Source organism: Schistocerca nitens, chromosome 6, assembly GCF_023898315.1.
Source record: "Schistocerca nitens isolate TAMUIC-IGC-003100 chromosome 6, iqSchNite1.1, whole genome shotgun sequence".
NCBI classification, from domain to species: domain Eukaryota; kingdom Metazoa; phylum Arthropoda; class Insecta; order Orthoptera; family Acrididae; genus Schistocerca; species Schistocerca nitens.
Genome location: NC_064619.1, coordinates 580,272,440 through 580,288,862, shown reverse-complemented (window position 1 = coordinate 580,288,862; position 16,423 = coordinate 580,272,440). Strand labels below are relative to the sequence as shown.

Sequence of the window (16,423 nt, the reverse complement as noted above, 5' to 3'; positions counted from 1 at the left end):
TATGCTAACACAATCAGTAGAACACCAAACTGGGGAAGGAAAAGAGAAGAAGATACTTGTGACTGAGATGTTACTGTACTTAAGAAAGATAATATTTAGCTCTTTCTGCTAAAAATGTTATTTCTGCCTTTTCACATAAACAATGCACAGTGTAATACTAACACAGTAAGTTATATGGTTTGCATGTATAGACATTTCATTTACTCAAATATGGTTGTGCCTCCTTCCTCCATGAGGTGCCACAAAAGGAAATGGGGTGGTTTTCAGTTCTGATCAATCAATCAGAAACTTTCATGGAGCATACAATTTGCTGCAAAGTGGAAAATTTGTTCTGAAAACAACCTAAATTGTATTCATTAAGTATGTAAAAACATACCTACGTTGTTTTCAGTAAAACATGCCAAGTACAAGTATTTTTGGAAGTTCCACATTCACCATAAACCAGTTTAAGCTGAAAACTCTAACCTACCTCTACAGATGTTGAAAATCCACCAGAATCTTCTGTGGCTGTCACAATCAGAGAGTAAACATGGGGCTGCCTCAGATCTTCAAAATCCAATTCCTTTGCCAGCTTAACAATGCCTGATGTAGGGCCAATGTTAAATGTGCCTGCTCCCTGGCCCTGAGCTTTCAGTGTGTACCTAATTTCACGGTCTGCAAAGGACTTTGCTTTTACAGAAATTATGCTGCAACAGGAAAAAAATGACAGTTCTGTAAAATTTACCTCAGAAACCTTCCTTATGTATAATTCAAATATGCAGTGTTTCACATAAATGTAACATGTGCTATGTACTTTTATAGAGGCATCGCAGTTCCTTATATTAATAGGTAAATCTTAACTCAAATTTTTCACCACATGGAAGAGAAGCAATGAGTAATTCAGTGTTTCATACATTTTCGTCTTAAGCAAAGTGAGCAACTGTCTACAGTGAACACTTAATGAAAAATATAATATATACTGATTAAAGATATGACTTTTACAGTGATGCACTTGCACTGTGATCACAAAGCTGACTACCATCAGGAACACAGTTGCACGATAAATGATGCTATGCTGCAATAAGTGAATCAACAACAAAATAAATACAAATTTGGTAGACTTAACTGGAAAATAATGCTTTCATCTTCGCTTTGTGAAAGTCACTGTAGAACTTTTTCAAATGACTCTTACGTTTATATACAGGGTGTCCCAGTTATCTTGTCCACCCAAAATATCTCTTTAGCAATAACAGTTATTGGAAAACGACTTTCACCGGTATCAATGTAGGGCTGCGGCCCATGAATGTACATATTTGGAAACATTCAAAAACGAAAGCATATGTGTTTTTTAACACAAACTTATGTTTTTTTCAAATGGACCTCCTATATTTTTTCTTCAGCAATCCCTAGCACGACAAAGCACATACACAATGGCGTTGATTGCATCGCAATATTCCCATTACATCCCGAGATATTAAGACGCGAAGTTGACGCTTGAAACACCCGACATGCGCTGCTAGCGCACGTCCTGAGGCTCAGGCGTGAACCCCATGCTGCCCGTAATCGCGATGTGATTGACATGCGTAATCACACTTCCATACTTATCAAGAGGTCCGAAACGAATAATACGGTCTGCTGCCATCCTGCATTAACGTCGTACATTCCACTAGGTATTTATCCCATAGGCTAGGGGTGATGCGGTTCTGTAACATATCTGTGTACCGCAACGTTAGTCACAAAGTTAACTTCGCTTATCGTTAATCCGTTACTAAAAAGGTAATGCCGTTCAACGTTAAAACTTTACTTTACTGTAGATCTAGCGCAAGTGACAGTTAATCATTCACTCGTAATAGTAAAATTCATGTTGATGGTTTTAGTGAAACGAGCAAGTGGACTAAAAATTTTACCGTTGTTTCGGATCTCTTGATAAGTATGGAGGTGTGATTACACATGTCAATCACATCGCGATTACGGGCAGCATGGGGTTCACGCCTGAGCCTCAGGACGTGCGCTAGCAGCTCATGTCGGGTGTTTCAAGCGTCAACTTCGCGTCTCAATATCTCGGGATGTAATGGGAATATTGCGATGCAATCAACGCCATTGTGTATGTGCTTTGTCATGCTATGGATTGCTGAAGAAAAAATATAGGAGGTCCATTTAAAAAAAAACATAAGTTTGTGTTAAAAAACACATATGCTTTCGTTTTAGAATGTTTCCAAATATGTACATTCATGAGCCCCAGCCCTACATTGATACCGGTGAAATTCGTTTTCCAATAGCTGTTATTGTTCCAGAGATATTTTGGGTGGACAAGATAGCTGGGACACCCTGTATTTACAAATGATACACACTAGCTGGTGTCACCAGAACATAACAGTAAATTATTCCCTGAACTGACAAAAATTTTGTGAAACATCTTATGTTTAAGAGATTGTTCCCATCATCCTTCACTTGAGTAAGCAAATTTGAAATAGTCTACACTTGCAATTTTGGGAACCATTTCCATTTTGTACTCATTAACTTTCTGATGTTGGCTGAAAAGGGCTGATTATTTTTATAGACAGGAATATATACTTGTGTAACATGTCTCTGTATCATATTTCTCTGCTTGTGTAACATTTATCTGAAGCAAGTGTTAGTGTTATATTTGATTTATTAAACTTGGAAATTAGTCTCATCTCAGTTCTCTCTCTCTCTCTCTCTCTCTCTCTCTCTCTCACACACACACACACACACACACAAAGGAGGGGTGGGGGAGGGGAAGGGAGAAAGGGGGGTGAGAGAGAGAGAGAGAGAATTTCTGTTATTTACTTAAGTTCATCTTTATTCTTACTCTGAATCTTTCTTCTGATTTTCTGGGATCTCGGCTTCATATGACGGCATGTAGAATTGTGGAGCACGTTTCCCACCAACAATGGACAGCCTTTCCTCAGGTGTTGACTGGAAGTGTCGCTCATCCACTCTCCCATTCTGATCTTCTGCTTTAACGTACAGCACATACTCCATGTCCAACTGGAAGGGGTCGGTTCCTCTTGTTCGAACTACACCCGAGCGCTCATCCACCTCAAATCTTCCACCAGCTGTTGGAAGTTCACATTTCAAATCATTTCATCAATGTGATTGAAACATATAACATTTTTATAGACAAAAATACTACAGTCATTAAAAAAATTATAACTGTAATCATAAACCAAAATTCATCCTATCTAGAGAAGAAAACATAACCCTAATGTAGGTAGAAATATAAATGGTTGCACATTCATTTCTCCTCAAGAATACAATAAAAAGAAAAAGGATAAAGATGTTAGAACTGCAAAAAATTATTAGAAATAAACTAATCACAGTGGTGCAAAAAGAATCATCACTTCTGATTTCTGCAAATCCATTCTATGCTTCTTATTACATAATCAGTTGTACTACTCAACCTCAGAGCTTTATGTAATGTTGGACAAACATTTAATTTGGAATTTTTACACAGCCTCTGCATGCTGAAAGATGTGTGTGCCACTTCCTAGACAACAATACCACCCACAAAAGTGTTCCTCAGATTGACAAAAAGAACATTATTCAGGATCTTTTATGACCCACCTTCAAGAAGGGTCTAACAGTGAAAACTCACGTTGCCTTGGTCCCTCTTTAAATTTCTCTGTTAAACACATAACCAGTGCACCACCCTATCTATGGTCACATCAAAGGCACCCATGCCCAGGGCTATTGGGGGATGGGGGGTAGCCACGGTCCTACCACACTCTCAACCAAAGAAAAAAAATTCAGTGTAGACAGGTGTTTTTCTCTCAACAAAATAATTTAAAAATTCTTTATTACATGGGATTGTAGCAGGGTTGTAATTGGAACTTTTTTATAGTTGCTTACAATTCACCATTTATCTCTGAAAATATTGCAAACACTCCATACCTCTAGGCCTATGTCTCCCCCCCCCCCTCTCCTACAGACTATCATATAGTTTCTCTTGGGTCACATCACATTTTTGGACAGAAAACTACCTTACTTACATAAACACCAGCTCTCATCCCATAAGTGTTTACACCAAAATCCGTGTTTCAACTGCCTGACAACGGAAAACCTACATTATAGAGTCCGAAAAGTTATATATTTTGACATTATTTAGCTATTCCTTTCCCGCTTTTCTTAATCCTTACTTGTTCTACTTTCCTTTCACTTCCTTACTTTGTGTCCTGTATTTTCATTCTGCATTACAGTTAAAAATACACACACACACTCACATATTGCTATTTGTTATTATATAAAAGTATACATATATGGCTATGCCGTGAAATGTGAGGGAACTGGCACAATGTAAGTGAGAACATGTAGAGACTACATTGGAACAGCAAATAAGTTAGTGCTTGAAGTGATCGAAGCTTTCCTCTTGATACGTTCGCTACTTTTTTTTCATTTCAGTGATTTTATTTCCTAATTTATAGATGTTCATTTCATTTTTAATGTCTTCATGATTAATTTACTACATTATTTCACTGTTCTGAGAAATCTCATTTCTGCTGCCTGAATTCTACTGCCTTGTTGCTGATATATGTAACCCACAAACACACTTCCATAGAATAAAGTAGGAGCAGTCATGGTTTCAAGCGTGTCTCTGTCCGTGTTCATTTTTCATGCATTTACTGATTGTTCTATATATAGATTTAAGAATTTTGCTGGTGTCTTCTCTGTATCTCATCATATTCCCATGAAATGTCACATCCTTTCCTTCCTTCCTGGTGCCCTTTATCCAGTCATTTCAGAATTACGACTGGAATGGTACTTTTTCAATTTTCTCAGAGCATACTCAAATACAGACTTTTATTATGATAGGGTTGCCACTCCCAAGACATTTTAAAGCTACTGCCAGCGAAGACCCACCATCCCTGGGAGGTACTCGTAGACCTCTTTTGCCTGCATCCAGTGTAACAACATGGTCAAAAGTGGTATTGTTTTTCAAAGTATTTGCACATTGCTTATGTGAGGTGGGATGTGAGAATCAACCTGGTATTGAGTTAGGTGGATGTGGAAAACCACTTAAAAACAACATGCAGGCTGCCCAACATAGCAGCCCCCATTGTTAATCTGCAAGGCAGACTCGATCAGCAGATAGTGTTCAGCCCCATGCCTCAGAAGTGGGCACTTTAATGTGTTCGGCTATCCATATGGTAATGTCACATCCTGGATAATTAAAGTATTTAATTTGTTCTAATATTTTGCTATCACCGACAATTTTGTATCTTTTAGTTTTACTTAACAGTCTATTTTTAAATTTTCTGTTGAACAAATTAATTTCTTTTTGTAGATCAATTTTTTCAGCCAAAAGTGGTGCACTGTCTGGATATAATAGATCGTAGGGAAAGTGTGTCTATTTGTCATGATACCTGCATCAATATGGGATTTCCATTCTCATAATACACTGTCCTGATATATGTTAAAAAGTGTGTCTAATACATCACATCCTTGTCTGACCTCTTTGTTTGTCAACTTGCGCTGACTTAATTAAGCACTTAAATCGAAGGTGATGGAGATATCTTTGTATATGTTTCTTGTAGCGTCCGATGAATGTAATGGAAAATCTGCTTCTTCATTTTTCTCCACATTAATATTGTCAGAAGCTCTCACAAAGTTTATGAATACCAAGTGGGCTTCAATGTCGCATTCACTTCATTTTTCAATTACTCATGTAAACAAAAATCATGCAGCTGTCGCCAATTTTCCTTTTTAATAAAGTGCATTTGTTCTTGACTTAACAGGTGCTCAGATGTATTTTCAGCCTGTTATTCAAAATCTTAGCGTGCAGTTGTTTTTTTTTTTTTTTTTTTTTTTTTTTTTTTTTTTACAGCTGATCTTAATCTCCCTGTTTAATCAGTGAGATTACTTTTGCATGTTGTCATATTTCTGATCGGAGATCGGAGCTCATGCAAGACAACTTGGCCCCAGTGTAGAAATACATTCTCATTCTCAATGCTGGGCAAGCCTCGGTTTGCAGTCTCCTACTGTGTTGTGCACTTCATCTGCTATTAATGAAACATCCTCTTCCAACCCCTGATACACTATGGGAATGGAGATGTGCTCACACACCAGTTGCACTGCGACCATTCTCAAACGGTTTTAACGAAAATATTTGTTAAAAAAAAAAAGATTCTCCTGCAACTCATAGTCTCATTCGTCAGCTTCATGATGAACTGCATATCAGTTCTTTAATAGTCATTGTTACTGTGATATTTCAGTATTAAGTATGGTACTATGTGAAATCTGAATAGTCTGCAATGAAAATGGGAATCACCATGATTTTGCATTTGGCAGATGTTAGCTAATACATTGATGTGTATGAAAATTATATACACATCGAATTTTCTTCAAACTTGACACAGAATCTGTATCTTTCTTCAATATCGAGAAAACAGATTGTGTGCAGTGGACTCATTTCCAATGAAGCGCAAATGATAGAATGAAAGTGAAATATTCATCGCATCCTTCATATCTCACAAACAGTTCGAGATATCTCAATGAGTTTTTGGGAAATGACAACACGCAAAGCAAAGAGTACTTTTCCATGCGAAACTTCCTTATCTATTATGATATACAAGAAACTACATATTTTGCAGTGAAGTAATGTAATTATCTTAATGGCAATCGATGGACTGTTTCAGAGTTTTGTCGCAAATGCAACCGCATTAGGATGTTAAGTGAAACAGTGTACAACCTGTTGTGTTTTTGCACAAAAGGCTAATGTATAATGGTAACAAGAGAAAGAAAAAAGCAATTACTTGTCAGGCGAAAATAAATCGCTCCTTCCATGGCAATTTCAGCTTAATCCTGTAACCCAATGTGTTTTTAATAACAAATCGTTGACATATTCCATGAAATTGCGGAAATGCAGGCAGGTGACGTTGACTTTTTTTCAGTTGATAACCATTCAGCCATCAGATGAGTGTTTTGCGCTGGAGATTGATAGTTCACATCGCTGACCTATACCAAAAACTGGTGAGGTGACTCTTGCGCAAAGGCAGCCGGTACATGAGCGACGTTTGCCGAGTTTCGCCAACGCCATCCGGGTGGCCATGGCTTCGTACCATTTTCGAATATTGTTCCATCTACGCCGCGCAGGCACACGAGCAAAGTGATACTACACGCGCGCTCTCTGTCGGAATTTACTTACGGAGTAAACATTTAGACGTCTAGTTAACAAAACTGATTGTCGCTAGATGAGCCAATGTTTACTTTCATAAGGTATTAAAGACACCAACGGGTCCCACGTCTTATCCAGCTGAAATCCACCAACAAAATTAATATCTTCCATCAAACGTATTTCAATCGATCCCTTAACAGGGTGTATACGTGGACAAAGAAAAAAAAATTCCGGTTTTCTCCCGGATTTCCCAGTTAAAAATACATTTTCTCCCGGGTGAAAACATACTTTTTCCCTGTTAACTGACAGTACATTTTCTCTTTATACACGGGCGTAGAATTTCACGGCGCTTTAGAAAACGAAACACGAGGGGGGGGGGGGGAACGTTTTGGAAAGATCTTTGATGTGCAGTAACATGTACGCTGCATATTTCCGTATTACGAAAGTATAAATTCGAATTCCACCAAACACTGCATGTTACTTTCCGAAGCATTGAAATCTAGATTGCGATGCGCTTTTGTAAGGCATGTCACGTGATTTTCACCAGCCGATGATACCAGGTATTCAGCACTTATGACATGTGATGAAGGTAGCCAATAGCAACCTCACTGTTAAGTAGCGCGAACACACAAACAGAAAAAGTTAATGGTTTAAATTAATATACATAGTGTTGCTACAAGAAAAGTAAAGCTTTCACTTATAATATTGGTCTATAAGATTAATACACTGGAAGAGAAGCTAAGGTTTCACATATAATGTTGGTCTTTTATGCGTGTATTACAATTTAAGATATATCACACAAATGTGCCATTAAAATGTTTAAGAACGACATAAATGTCTGTTCTTCTGGCTCAAAATTCATCTAAATGGCTCGTCATCAAATAGTTTATTTTTAAATGAGAGTCAAACGCTCTTTGATTTAAGAAATTCATCGTACATTCTCGTACGTAGTTCAACTTGCGTAAAAGGAAATTTTCTTTGATAGTAACGCTTTTCAAACCACCTTTCGGAATATTTTCCCGCGACCTGTTAGAAATAGATTCGTTTCTGCAGTTGCCAGAGAGCGCCAGATGACACCCGCGTCACCGCACTTGCGCAGCTACGATGTCGTAGGGAGCCGTATGTTCGTACGTGTAAAACATTAAAAGATCTTGCATTAGGTCATAAAAGAAACAAGACATTCGAACCTGCGGCTGCTTACACAGCCAACAACCACATTTCTGTAGCCAGAAGCGGGAGAAGGTACTACTCAACGACGCATGCGCATGATTCCGCTTGTAACTGCTAAAACGAATCTAATGTAAACAGTTGTGACGTCACGCTCATCGGAGGCAATTTGTTGTTACGAATCATTGCATATTCTTCCTAAAGCCTTTGTCAAATTTTGCTGTTGGCAGACGCTTGTATGAGCACTTTGTTTTGTTATTGGCGCATTTCTTTGCAGTTTAAGTTTTATTTTCGTTTTTTCACTCGTTCATGTTTTATTGCTGAAGTATTATTCTGCAGTAGCGGGATACAGTAATATTCTTTGTTAGAGTATCGGTTCTTACCAGTCAAAATTACAAAAATTTGACTGAAAACAATGAAAAATTCCCGGAATTCTAAAATATTCCCAGGTTTTTCCCGGTTTTCTCCCGGATGAAAATATTCCCGGGTTTTTCCCGGATCTCCCGGTTGTCCCGGGTCGTATACACCCTGCTTAATAACTGAATACCTCAAAGACTCATCGAGGCCAAAATTTCTGTGGCAGAACAATCCACTGAATGTCCTGTGGAGATACAACCTCGGCGAGTGTAGCGATCGTGTTCAACGCATCATTGAAGTACTGTATGTGTTGTCTGACCAGACAGGTCTTCGTTGGTCACTGGGGCACAATTTGAAGCGAGACTCATCACTGAAGACAGTTCTGTTCCAGTAAATGAGATCCCATGATGATGGCGTGTCTGGAGACGCCCTGGACAGCAGTTAGCATACCAACCTGACTGTCGCCTGCCATACGGCCCGACAGCTAGGGGTGATGGTCTAGGATGCCACTTCTTTTCACAGCGGCGCCCCTTCAATTGTAATCCGCAGAACCCTTACAGCACAGAGATAAGATATTCTACGCACCGTTCTGTTGCCCTTCATGGCAAGCCATCCTGGGCTTACGTTTCAGCAAGATAATGCCCGCCCACCACTTGCGGTGAGAGTCTCTACTGCTTGTCTTCGTACTTGCCAAACCCACTTTGGTCAGCAAGGTTGCCGGATCTATACGCAGTTGAGACCGTTTGGAGCATTATGGGAAGGGCCCTCCAACCATCAGGGGATTCTGATAATCTAACGCGTCATTTGGACAGAATTTGGCAGGATATCTCTCGCCGGAACATCCAAAAACTCTATCAGTAACGCCAAGCCGAATTAATGCTTGCATAAGGGCCAGAGCTGGACCAACATTGTATTCACTTGCTCACGTTGCCTGGACATGTACATCATTTCTACTGATTTTCGTCCCACTCGGATAATTATTTTGTGCCAGAATGAAATTTTCACTCTGCAGCGGAGTGTGTGCTGATATGAAACTTCCTGGCAGAGAAAAACTGTGTGCCGGACCGAGACTCGAACTCGGGACCTTTGCCTTTCGCGGGCAAGTGCTCTATCATCTGAGCTACCCAAGCACGCCTCACGACCCGTCCTCGCAGCTTCAATTCTGCCAGTACCTCGTCTCCCACCTTCCAAACTTTACAGCAGTTCTTCTGCGAACCTTGCAGAACTAGCACTCCTGAAAGAAAGGATATTGCGGAGACATGGCTTAGCCACAGCCTGTGGGATGTTTCCAGAATGAGATTTTCACTCTGCAGCGGAGTGTGCGCCGACATGAAACTTCCTAGCAGATTAAAACTGTGTGCCGGACCGAGACTCCAACTCGGGACCTTTGCCTTTCGTGGGCAAGTGCTCTACCATCTGACTTACCCAAGCACGTCTCACGAACCGTCCTCACAGCTTTACTTCTGCCAGTACCTCGTCTCCTACCTTCCAAACTTTACAGAAGCTCTTCTGCGAACTTCGTAGAACTAGCACTCTTGGAAGACAGGATATTGCGGAGGCATGGCTTATCCACAGCCAGGGGGATGTTTCCAGAATGAGATTTTCACTCTGATGCGGAGTGTACGCTGATATGAAACTTTCTGGAAGATTAAAACTGAGTACTGGACCGAGACTCGAACTCGAGACCTATTGCTTTCGCGGGCAAGGTCCCGTGTTCGAGTCTCGGTCCGGCACACACTTTTAATATGCCAGGAAGTTTAATTATTTTGTGGTGCGTCGTTTTCTTCTGACTTGGAGCGCATGTTATACAGTCGTAGGAGTCTCAGATGTAAGGGTAAACCGCCGTACTTACAAAGCTCCTTAGCGATGCCTTTTGCAGGTGCTTTTCATGTTCATTTTATAATGTAAATAAGTTTTGGCACAGGATCAAGCCAATGGTGATCATGTTGCCCCTGCTCCTCCTTTTCTCGATGTAACGTCACGGCTGGAACGTGAAGTACAAAATTAAAGGGGTACTTTGTTAAGTACGTGGAGCGATACTCACTGCGGTCGCGGACGATGAAGTAGTGGATGTTGTGGTCTGTGTCCGGGTCTCGGGCCTGCAGCGTGAAGACTGGCGTGTTTGGCGGCGCGTTCAGCTGCACCACCGCCTGCATCGGCAGTGGACGGTTGATGAAGTAGGGCGGCTCGTCGTTCACGTCTTTCACGTGGATGATCACCCGCTGGTTGTCCGTGTCTGCAACACCACAAGTCATTCACGTCACGCGAGGCAATGTATTACTCGCAGATTAATAGCGTTTTTTGTAGTACTAATAGCCTGCAGGGTTCTAAACCATATGTGTGCAATGAGTGCCATCTACAGGGTTATTACAAATGATTGAAGCGATTTCACAGCTCTACAATAACTTTATTATTTGAGATATTTTCACAATGCTTTGCACACACATACAAAACTCAAAACGTTTTTTTAGGCATTCACAAATGTTCCATATGTGCCCCTTTAGTGATTCGGCAGACATCAAGCCGATAATCAAGTTCCTCCCACACTCGGCGCAGCATGTCCCCATCAATGAGTTCGAAAGCATCGTTGATGCGAGCTCGCAGTTCTGGCACGTTTCTTGGTAGAGGAGGTTTAAACACTGAATCTTTCACATAACCCCACAGAAAGAAATCGCATGGGGTTAAGTCGGGAGATCGTGGAGGCCATGACATGAATTGCTGATCATGATCTCCACCACGACCGATCCATCGGTTTTCCAATCTCCTGTTTTAGAAATGCCGAACATCATGATGGAAGTGCGGTGGAGCACCAACCTGTTGAAAGATGAAGTCGGCGCTGTCGGTCTCTAGTTGTGGCATGAGCCAATTTTCCAGCATGTCCAGATACACGTGTCCTGTAACGTTTTTTTCGCAGAAGAAAAAGGGGCCGTAAACTTTAAACCGTGAGATTGCACAAAACACGTTAACTTTTGGTGAATTGCGAATTTGCTGCACGAATGCGTGAGGATTCTCTACCGCCCAGATTCGCACATTGTGTCTGTTCACATCACCATTAAGAAAAAATATTGCTTCATCACTGAAAACAAGTTTCGCACTGAACGCATCCTCTTCCATCAGCTGTTGCAACCGCGCCGAAAATTCAAAGTGTTTGACTTTGTCATCGGGTGTCAGGGCTTGTAGCAATTTTAAACGGTAAGGCTTCTGCTTTAGCCTTTTCCGTAAGATTTTCCAAACCGTCGGCTGTGGTACGTTTAGCCCCCTGCTTGCTTTATTCGTCGACTTCCGCGGGCTACGCGTGAAACTTGCCCGCACGCGTTCAACCGTTTCTTCGCTCACTACAGACCGACCCGTTGATTTCCCCTTACAGAGGCATCCAGAAGCTTTAAAATGCGCATACCATCGCCGAATGGAGTTAGCAGTTGGTGGATCTTTGTTGAACTTCGTCCTGAAGTGTCGTTGCACTGTTATGACTGACTGATGTGAGTGCATTTCAAGCACGCATACGCTTTCTCGGCTCCTGTCGCCATTTTGTCTCACTGCGCTCTCGAGGGCTGTGGCGGCAGAAACCCGAAGTGCGGCTTCAGCCGAACAAAACTTTATGAGTTTTTCTACGTATCTGTAGTGTGTCGTGACCGTATGTCAATGAATGGAGCTACAGTGAATTTATGAAATCGCTTCAATCATTTGTAATAGCCCTGTATTTATATCCCCCCCCCCATATATATATGTGTGTGTGTGTGTTTGTTCCGTACCTCCTCCTAAACCACTGGACCGATTTCAACCAAAATTGTACACATATCTCTTACTGTCATGCAATAATCGCCGTCGGGATTAGAACCACCTATCACAGTTCAGGAGACGTGACGTCATAAACAATGAGCAGCATGAAAAACTGCCGCATTCTGTATTATGTTTACATTTGTTACTTCGTTTCTACCAACTATTCGCAACACATTTTGCAGACAGTATCCACATATGTCGACGTATGTACGTACATAATTATATCATTGTATAACACCTAGATCAGAAGATATGACGTCATAAACACTGAGATTCGTGAAAAACTACCGCATCGTGCATGACGTTTTAATTTATCACTTCTTTAATACCAACTCTATTCGCAACATATTTCTTAGAGTACCCATACATGCCTCTAAATATACCTGCACAAATACGAGGTAATCCCAAAAGTAAGGTCTCCTATTTTTTCATAAGCACATAGACTTGTTTATTTCTACAATGGCTTACATCAGTTTACAGCTCGAACATTTAGCTATTTTTCGACATAATCACCATTTCTGTCGATGCATTTTTGTAGAGGCTATGGCAGTTTTTGTATGCCCATGTCATACCAGCTCGCCGCCATGCTGTTCAGAAAGTTATGAACCTCTTCTTTCACCTCGTCGTCGGAGCTGAATCGTTTTCCAGCCAAATGTTCTTTTAACCTAGGGAACAGGGCGCCAAGTCAGGACTACAGGGTGGGTAAGTGATTATGTTCCACTGAAACTGATGCAGGAGAGCAACGGTTTGCCGAGCGATGTGTGGGCGAGCGTTGTCATGGAGAATGTGTACGCCCTTGCTCAATGTTCCTCTTCTCCGGTTCTGAATTGCCCGTTTGAGTTTTTTCAGAGTCTCACAGTACCTGTCAGCGTTAATTGTGGTCCCAGCGATTCAGCTCCGACGACGAGGTGAAAGAAGAGGTTCATAACTTTCTGAACAGCATGGCGGCGAGCTGGTATGACATGGGCATACGATAGTGATTACGTCGAAAAATAGCTAAATGTTCAAGCTGTAAACTGATGTAAACCATTGTAGAAATAAACAGGTCTATGAACTTATAAAAAAAAAGAGGAGACCTTACTTTTGAGATTACCCTCGTATATCACTGTACGACACACAGTTCAGGAAGTATCACTGAGATACGTGAAAAAATGTCGCATCATGCATGAAGTTTTAATACGTTTATTCTTTACTACTAAGACACTAGTACAGTAGAGTCAAATAACGGAAGTTGCTGACACCTGGCTGCGCTTTTGACAGCTTTTAACTGCGAAGCGCAAACGGCTGTAAGCGAAAACGATAGCCGTCTATAGAGCAATGAAGAGATGTTGCCATAGATACATTTACAAAATCGCGTTGTAGACACGCGAAGAAGCTGCGCCCAGTGTATAGAAACCATCCGCAATCATATTTCTTAATTTGGGTTCTGTATTTATAAATTTGTACATTAAGCATATTTATTTGTACGACTGTTTCATAATTTAAAAGGTGTTTTAACGAATATATGGAAATGAAATTTTTTCGATGCTTCACAACAAACACAGTTCATTTGTTGTTTTCGCTTCTAACACGCAACAGGCAAAATGAATACCCGGGCGATGCCGGGCTTGTCAGCTAGTTACACTATAAAATGTGCACAACCGTTGGATATGATGTGGCAATTATAATATCGGATGTTTCATGATGAATATGGGGTTTTTAGGCTTTGCAGCGTTATTTACATTGAACTTGCAGTTACAAATACACTAAGAGCCAAAGAAACTGGTACACCTGCCAAGCAGAAGTGCCACAACACGACGTGGCATGGACTCGACTAATGTCTAAAGTAGTGCTGGACGGAATTGACACCATGAATCCTGCAGGGCTGTCCATAAATCCGTAAGAGTACGAGATCTCTTCTGAATGGCTCGTTGCAAAGCATCCCAGATATGCTCAATAATGTTCATGCGTGGGCAGTTTGGTGGCCAGCGGAACTGTTGAAACTCAGAAGAGTGTTCTTGGAGCCAGTCTGTAGCAACTCTGGTCATGTTGGGTGTCGCACTGTACTGCTGGAATTGTCCAAGTCTGTCGGAATGCACAGTGGACATGAATGGATGCAGTTGATCAGACAGGATGCTTACGTGCGTGTAACCTGTCAGAGTCGTATCTAGGTGTATTAGTGGTCCCATATCACCCCAATTGCACACGTCCCACACCACTACAGAGCCTCCACCGGCCTGAACAGTCCCCTGCTGACATACTGGGTCCATGGATTCATGAGGTTGTCTCCATACCCATACACGTCCATCCGTTCGATACATTATGAAACGAGACTCGTCCGACAAGACAACATGTTTCCAGTCATGAACAGTCCAATGTGGGGTGCTGACGGGCCCAGGCGAGGCGTAAGGCTTTATGTCGTGCTGTCATCAAGGGTACACGAGTAGGCCTTCGGCTCCGAAAGCCCATATCGTTGATGTTTCTTTGAGTGGTTCGCACGCTGACACTTGTTGATGGCCCAGCATTGAAATCTGCAGCAAATTGCGGAAAGATTGCACTTCTGTCACGTTGAACGATTCTCTTCAGTCGTCGTTGGTCCCTATCTTGCAGGATCTTTTTCCGGCCGTAGTGATATCAGAGATTTGATATTTTACCGGATTCCTGATATTCACAGTACACTCGTGAAACGGTCGCGCGGGAAAATCCCCACTTCACCGCTACCTTGCAGATGCGGTGTCCCATCGCTCGTGCTCCGACTATAACACCTCGTTCAAACTCACTTAAACCCCTATAACCTGCCATTGTAGCAGCAGTAAGCGATCTTACAACTGTACAAGACACATGTTTTATATAGGCGTTGCCGACCGTAACGCCGTATTCTGCCTGTTTCCGTTTCTATGTATTTGAATACACATGCCTATACGTTTCTTTCGCGATTCAGTGGAATACATCAAAATAATGATAATCAGAAACTATTTTGCTTAAAGTGTTCAATGTGCGCACCATTCGTCGTAACGCGCACATCAAATCGATAGGTAAGTTCTTCCTAAACGTTGATCAGTGTGCCTGGAATAATTGTTGCATCAACTGCTTCAGTCTTGTTTGGTAACTTGGGTAGATCAGCTAGTAGGGGAGACACATCGCATGATCCTTCACGCAACACCAAAGATAAGAATCGCAAGGTGTCAGGTGGGTGAACGTGGAGGCCACGCGAAACAGACTGTCTCCCTGCCCCTTGCGGCCAATCCAGAGGTCGGGCAGGCATACAATGTCGTTTAGCAAATCGCGTACTGACTTACGCCAGAGAGGCGGCGCACCGTCTTGATGCCAAATGAAGTTCTGTGATTCAGCTTCTTTCAACTGAGGAATGTGCCTTAGTTCTAGGGCATCAAGATAACAAACACCTATAACAGTTACTTCACCGAAAAAGAAAGCCACGTTAACTTCCCGCCGGGATGTGCTGACCCCCAGATGCACACATTATGTGCGTACATATTTACATTTAGGTGAAATGTCGTTTCGTCACTGAGGATAACACAAACCATAACATGTCCATCGTCGTGCAGCAACATTTCGTTTCCGAAGTTAGCATGTAAATCGTAGTCTGTAGGCTTTAGAAACTGATGATAGCTATCTACGGATGTTATTATCACCTGGAGGATTAAAATGGAACTTAATACGGAACGCTAGTTGCTCTGCAACAATAAATTCGGTCCTTGAGTACTGTAAAATAAAAATAGCTTTCTCTTAAGCAGTTGCCATCTTTGCCACTAGCGCTTTCTAACGGAAGACACAAGAAACAGTGTACGCGCACCGATACACAAACAATACTGTTGGTGACGCTCTTTCATTTGAATGTAAGGAATGGTGCAAAGCATGAAAACCCCTATATTCATTTTGAAACACCCCGTGGGACGAGTGGATTAAGTCACTATTAGCTGCAAGTACTTTATTTAATTTACACGTCTTTTCATTTGAAATAGAAATAACGATTCTAGAGAATTTAGCGGTTGAGTACGGCACTGA

The 16,423-nt window shown here is 41.5% G+C and overlaps 1 protein-coding gene across 1 annotated transcript in view; it reads right to left on the bottom strand.

Annotated features, from left to right (window-relative positions):
- LOC126263487 (neural-cadherin-like) overlaps nucleotides 1-10,893 on the bottom strand; it is a 118,924-nt gene extending 108,031 nt beyond the window's left edge. The window contains exons 1-3 of the mRNA XM_049960580.1: nucleotides 10,683-10,893; nucleotides 2,813-3,059; nucleotides 470-686 (exon numbers count right to left, since the gene is read on the bottom strand). Of these exons, the coding sequence (XP_049816537.1) occupies nucleotides 470-686; nucleotides 2,813-3,059; nucleotides 10,683-10,893 (675 nt within the window). The remainder of the gene's footprint in view (nucleotides 1-469; nucleotides 687-2,812; nucleotides 3,060-10,682) is intronic.
- Between the last annotated feature and the right edge of the window lie 5,530 nt (nucleotides 10,894-16,423).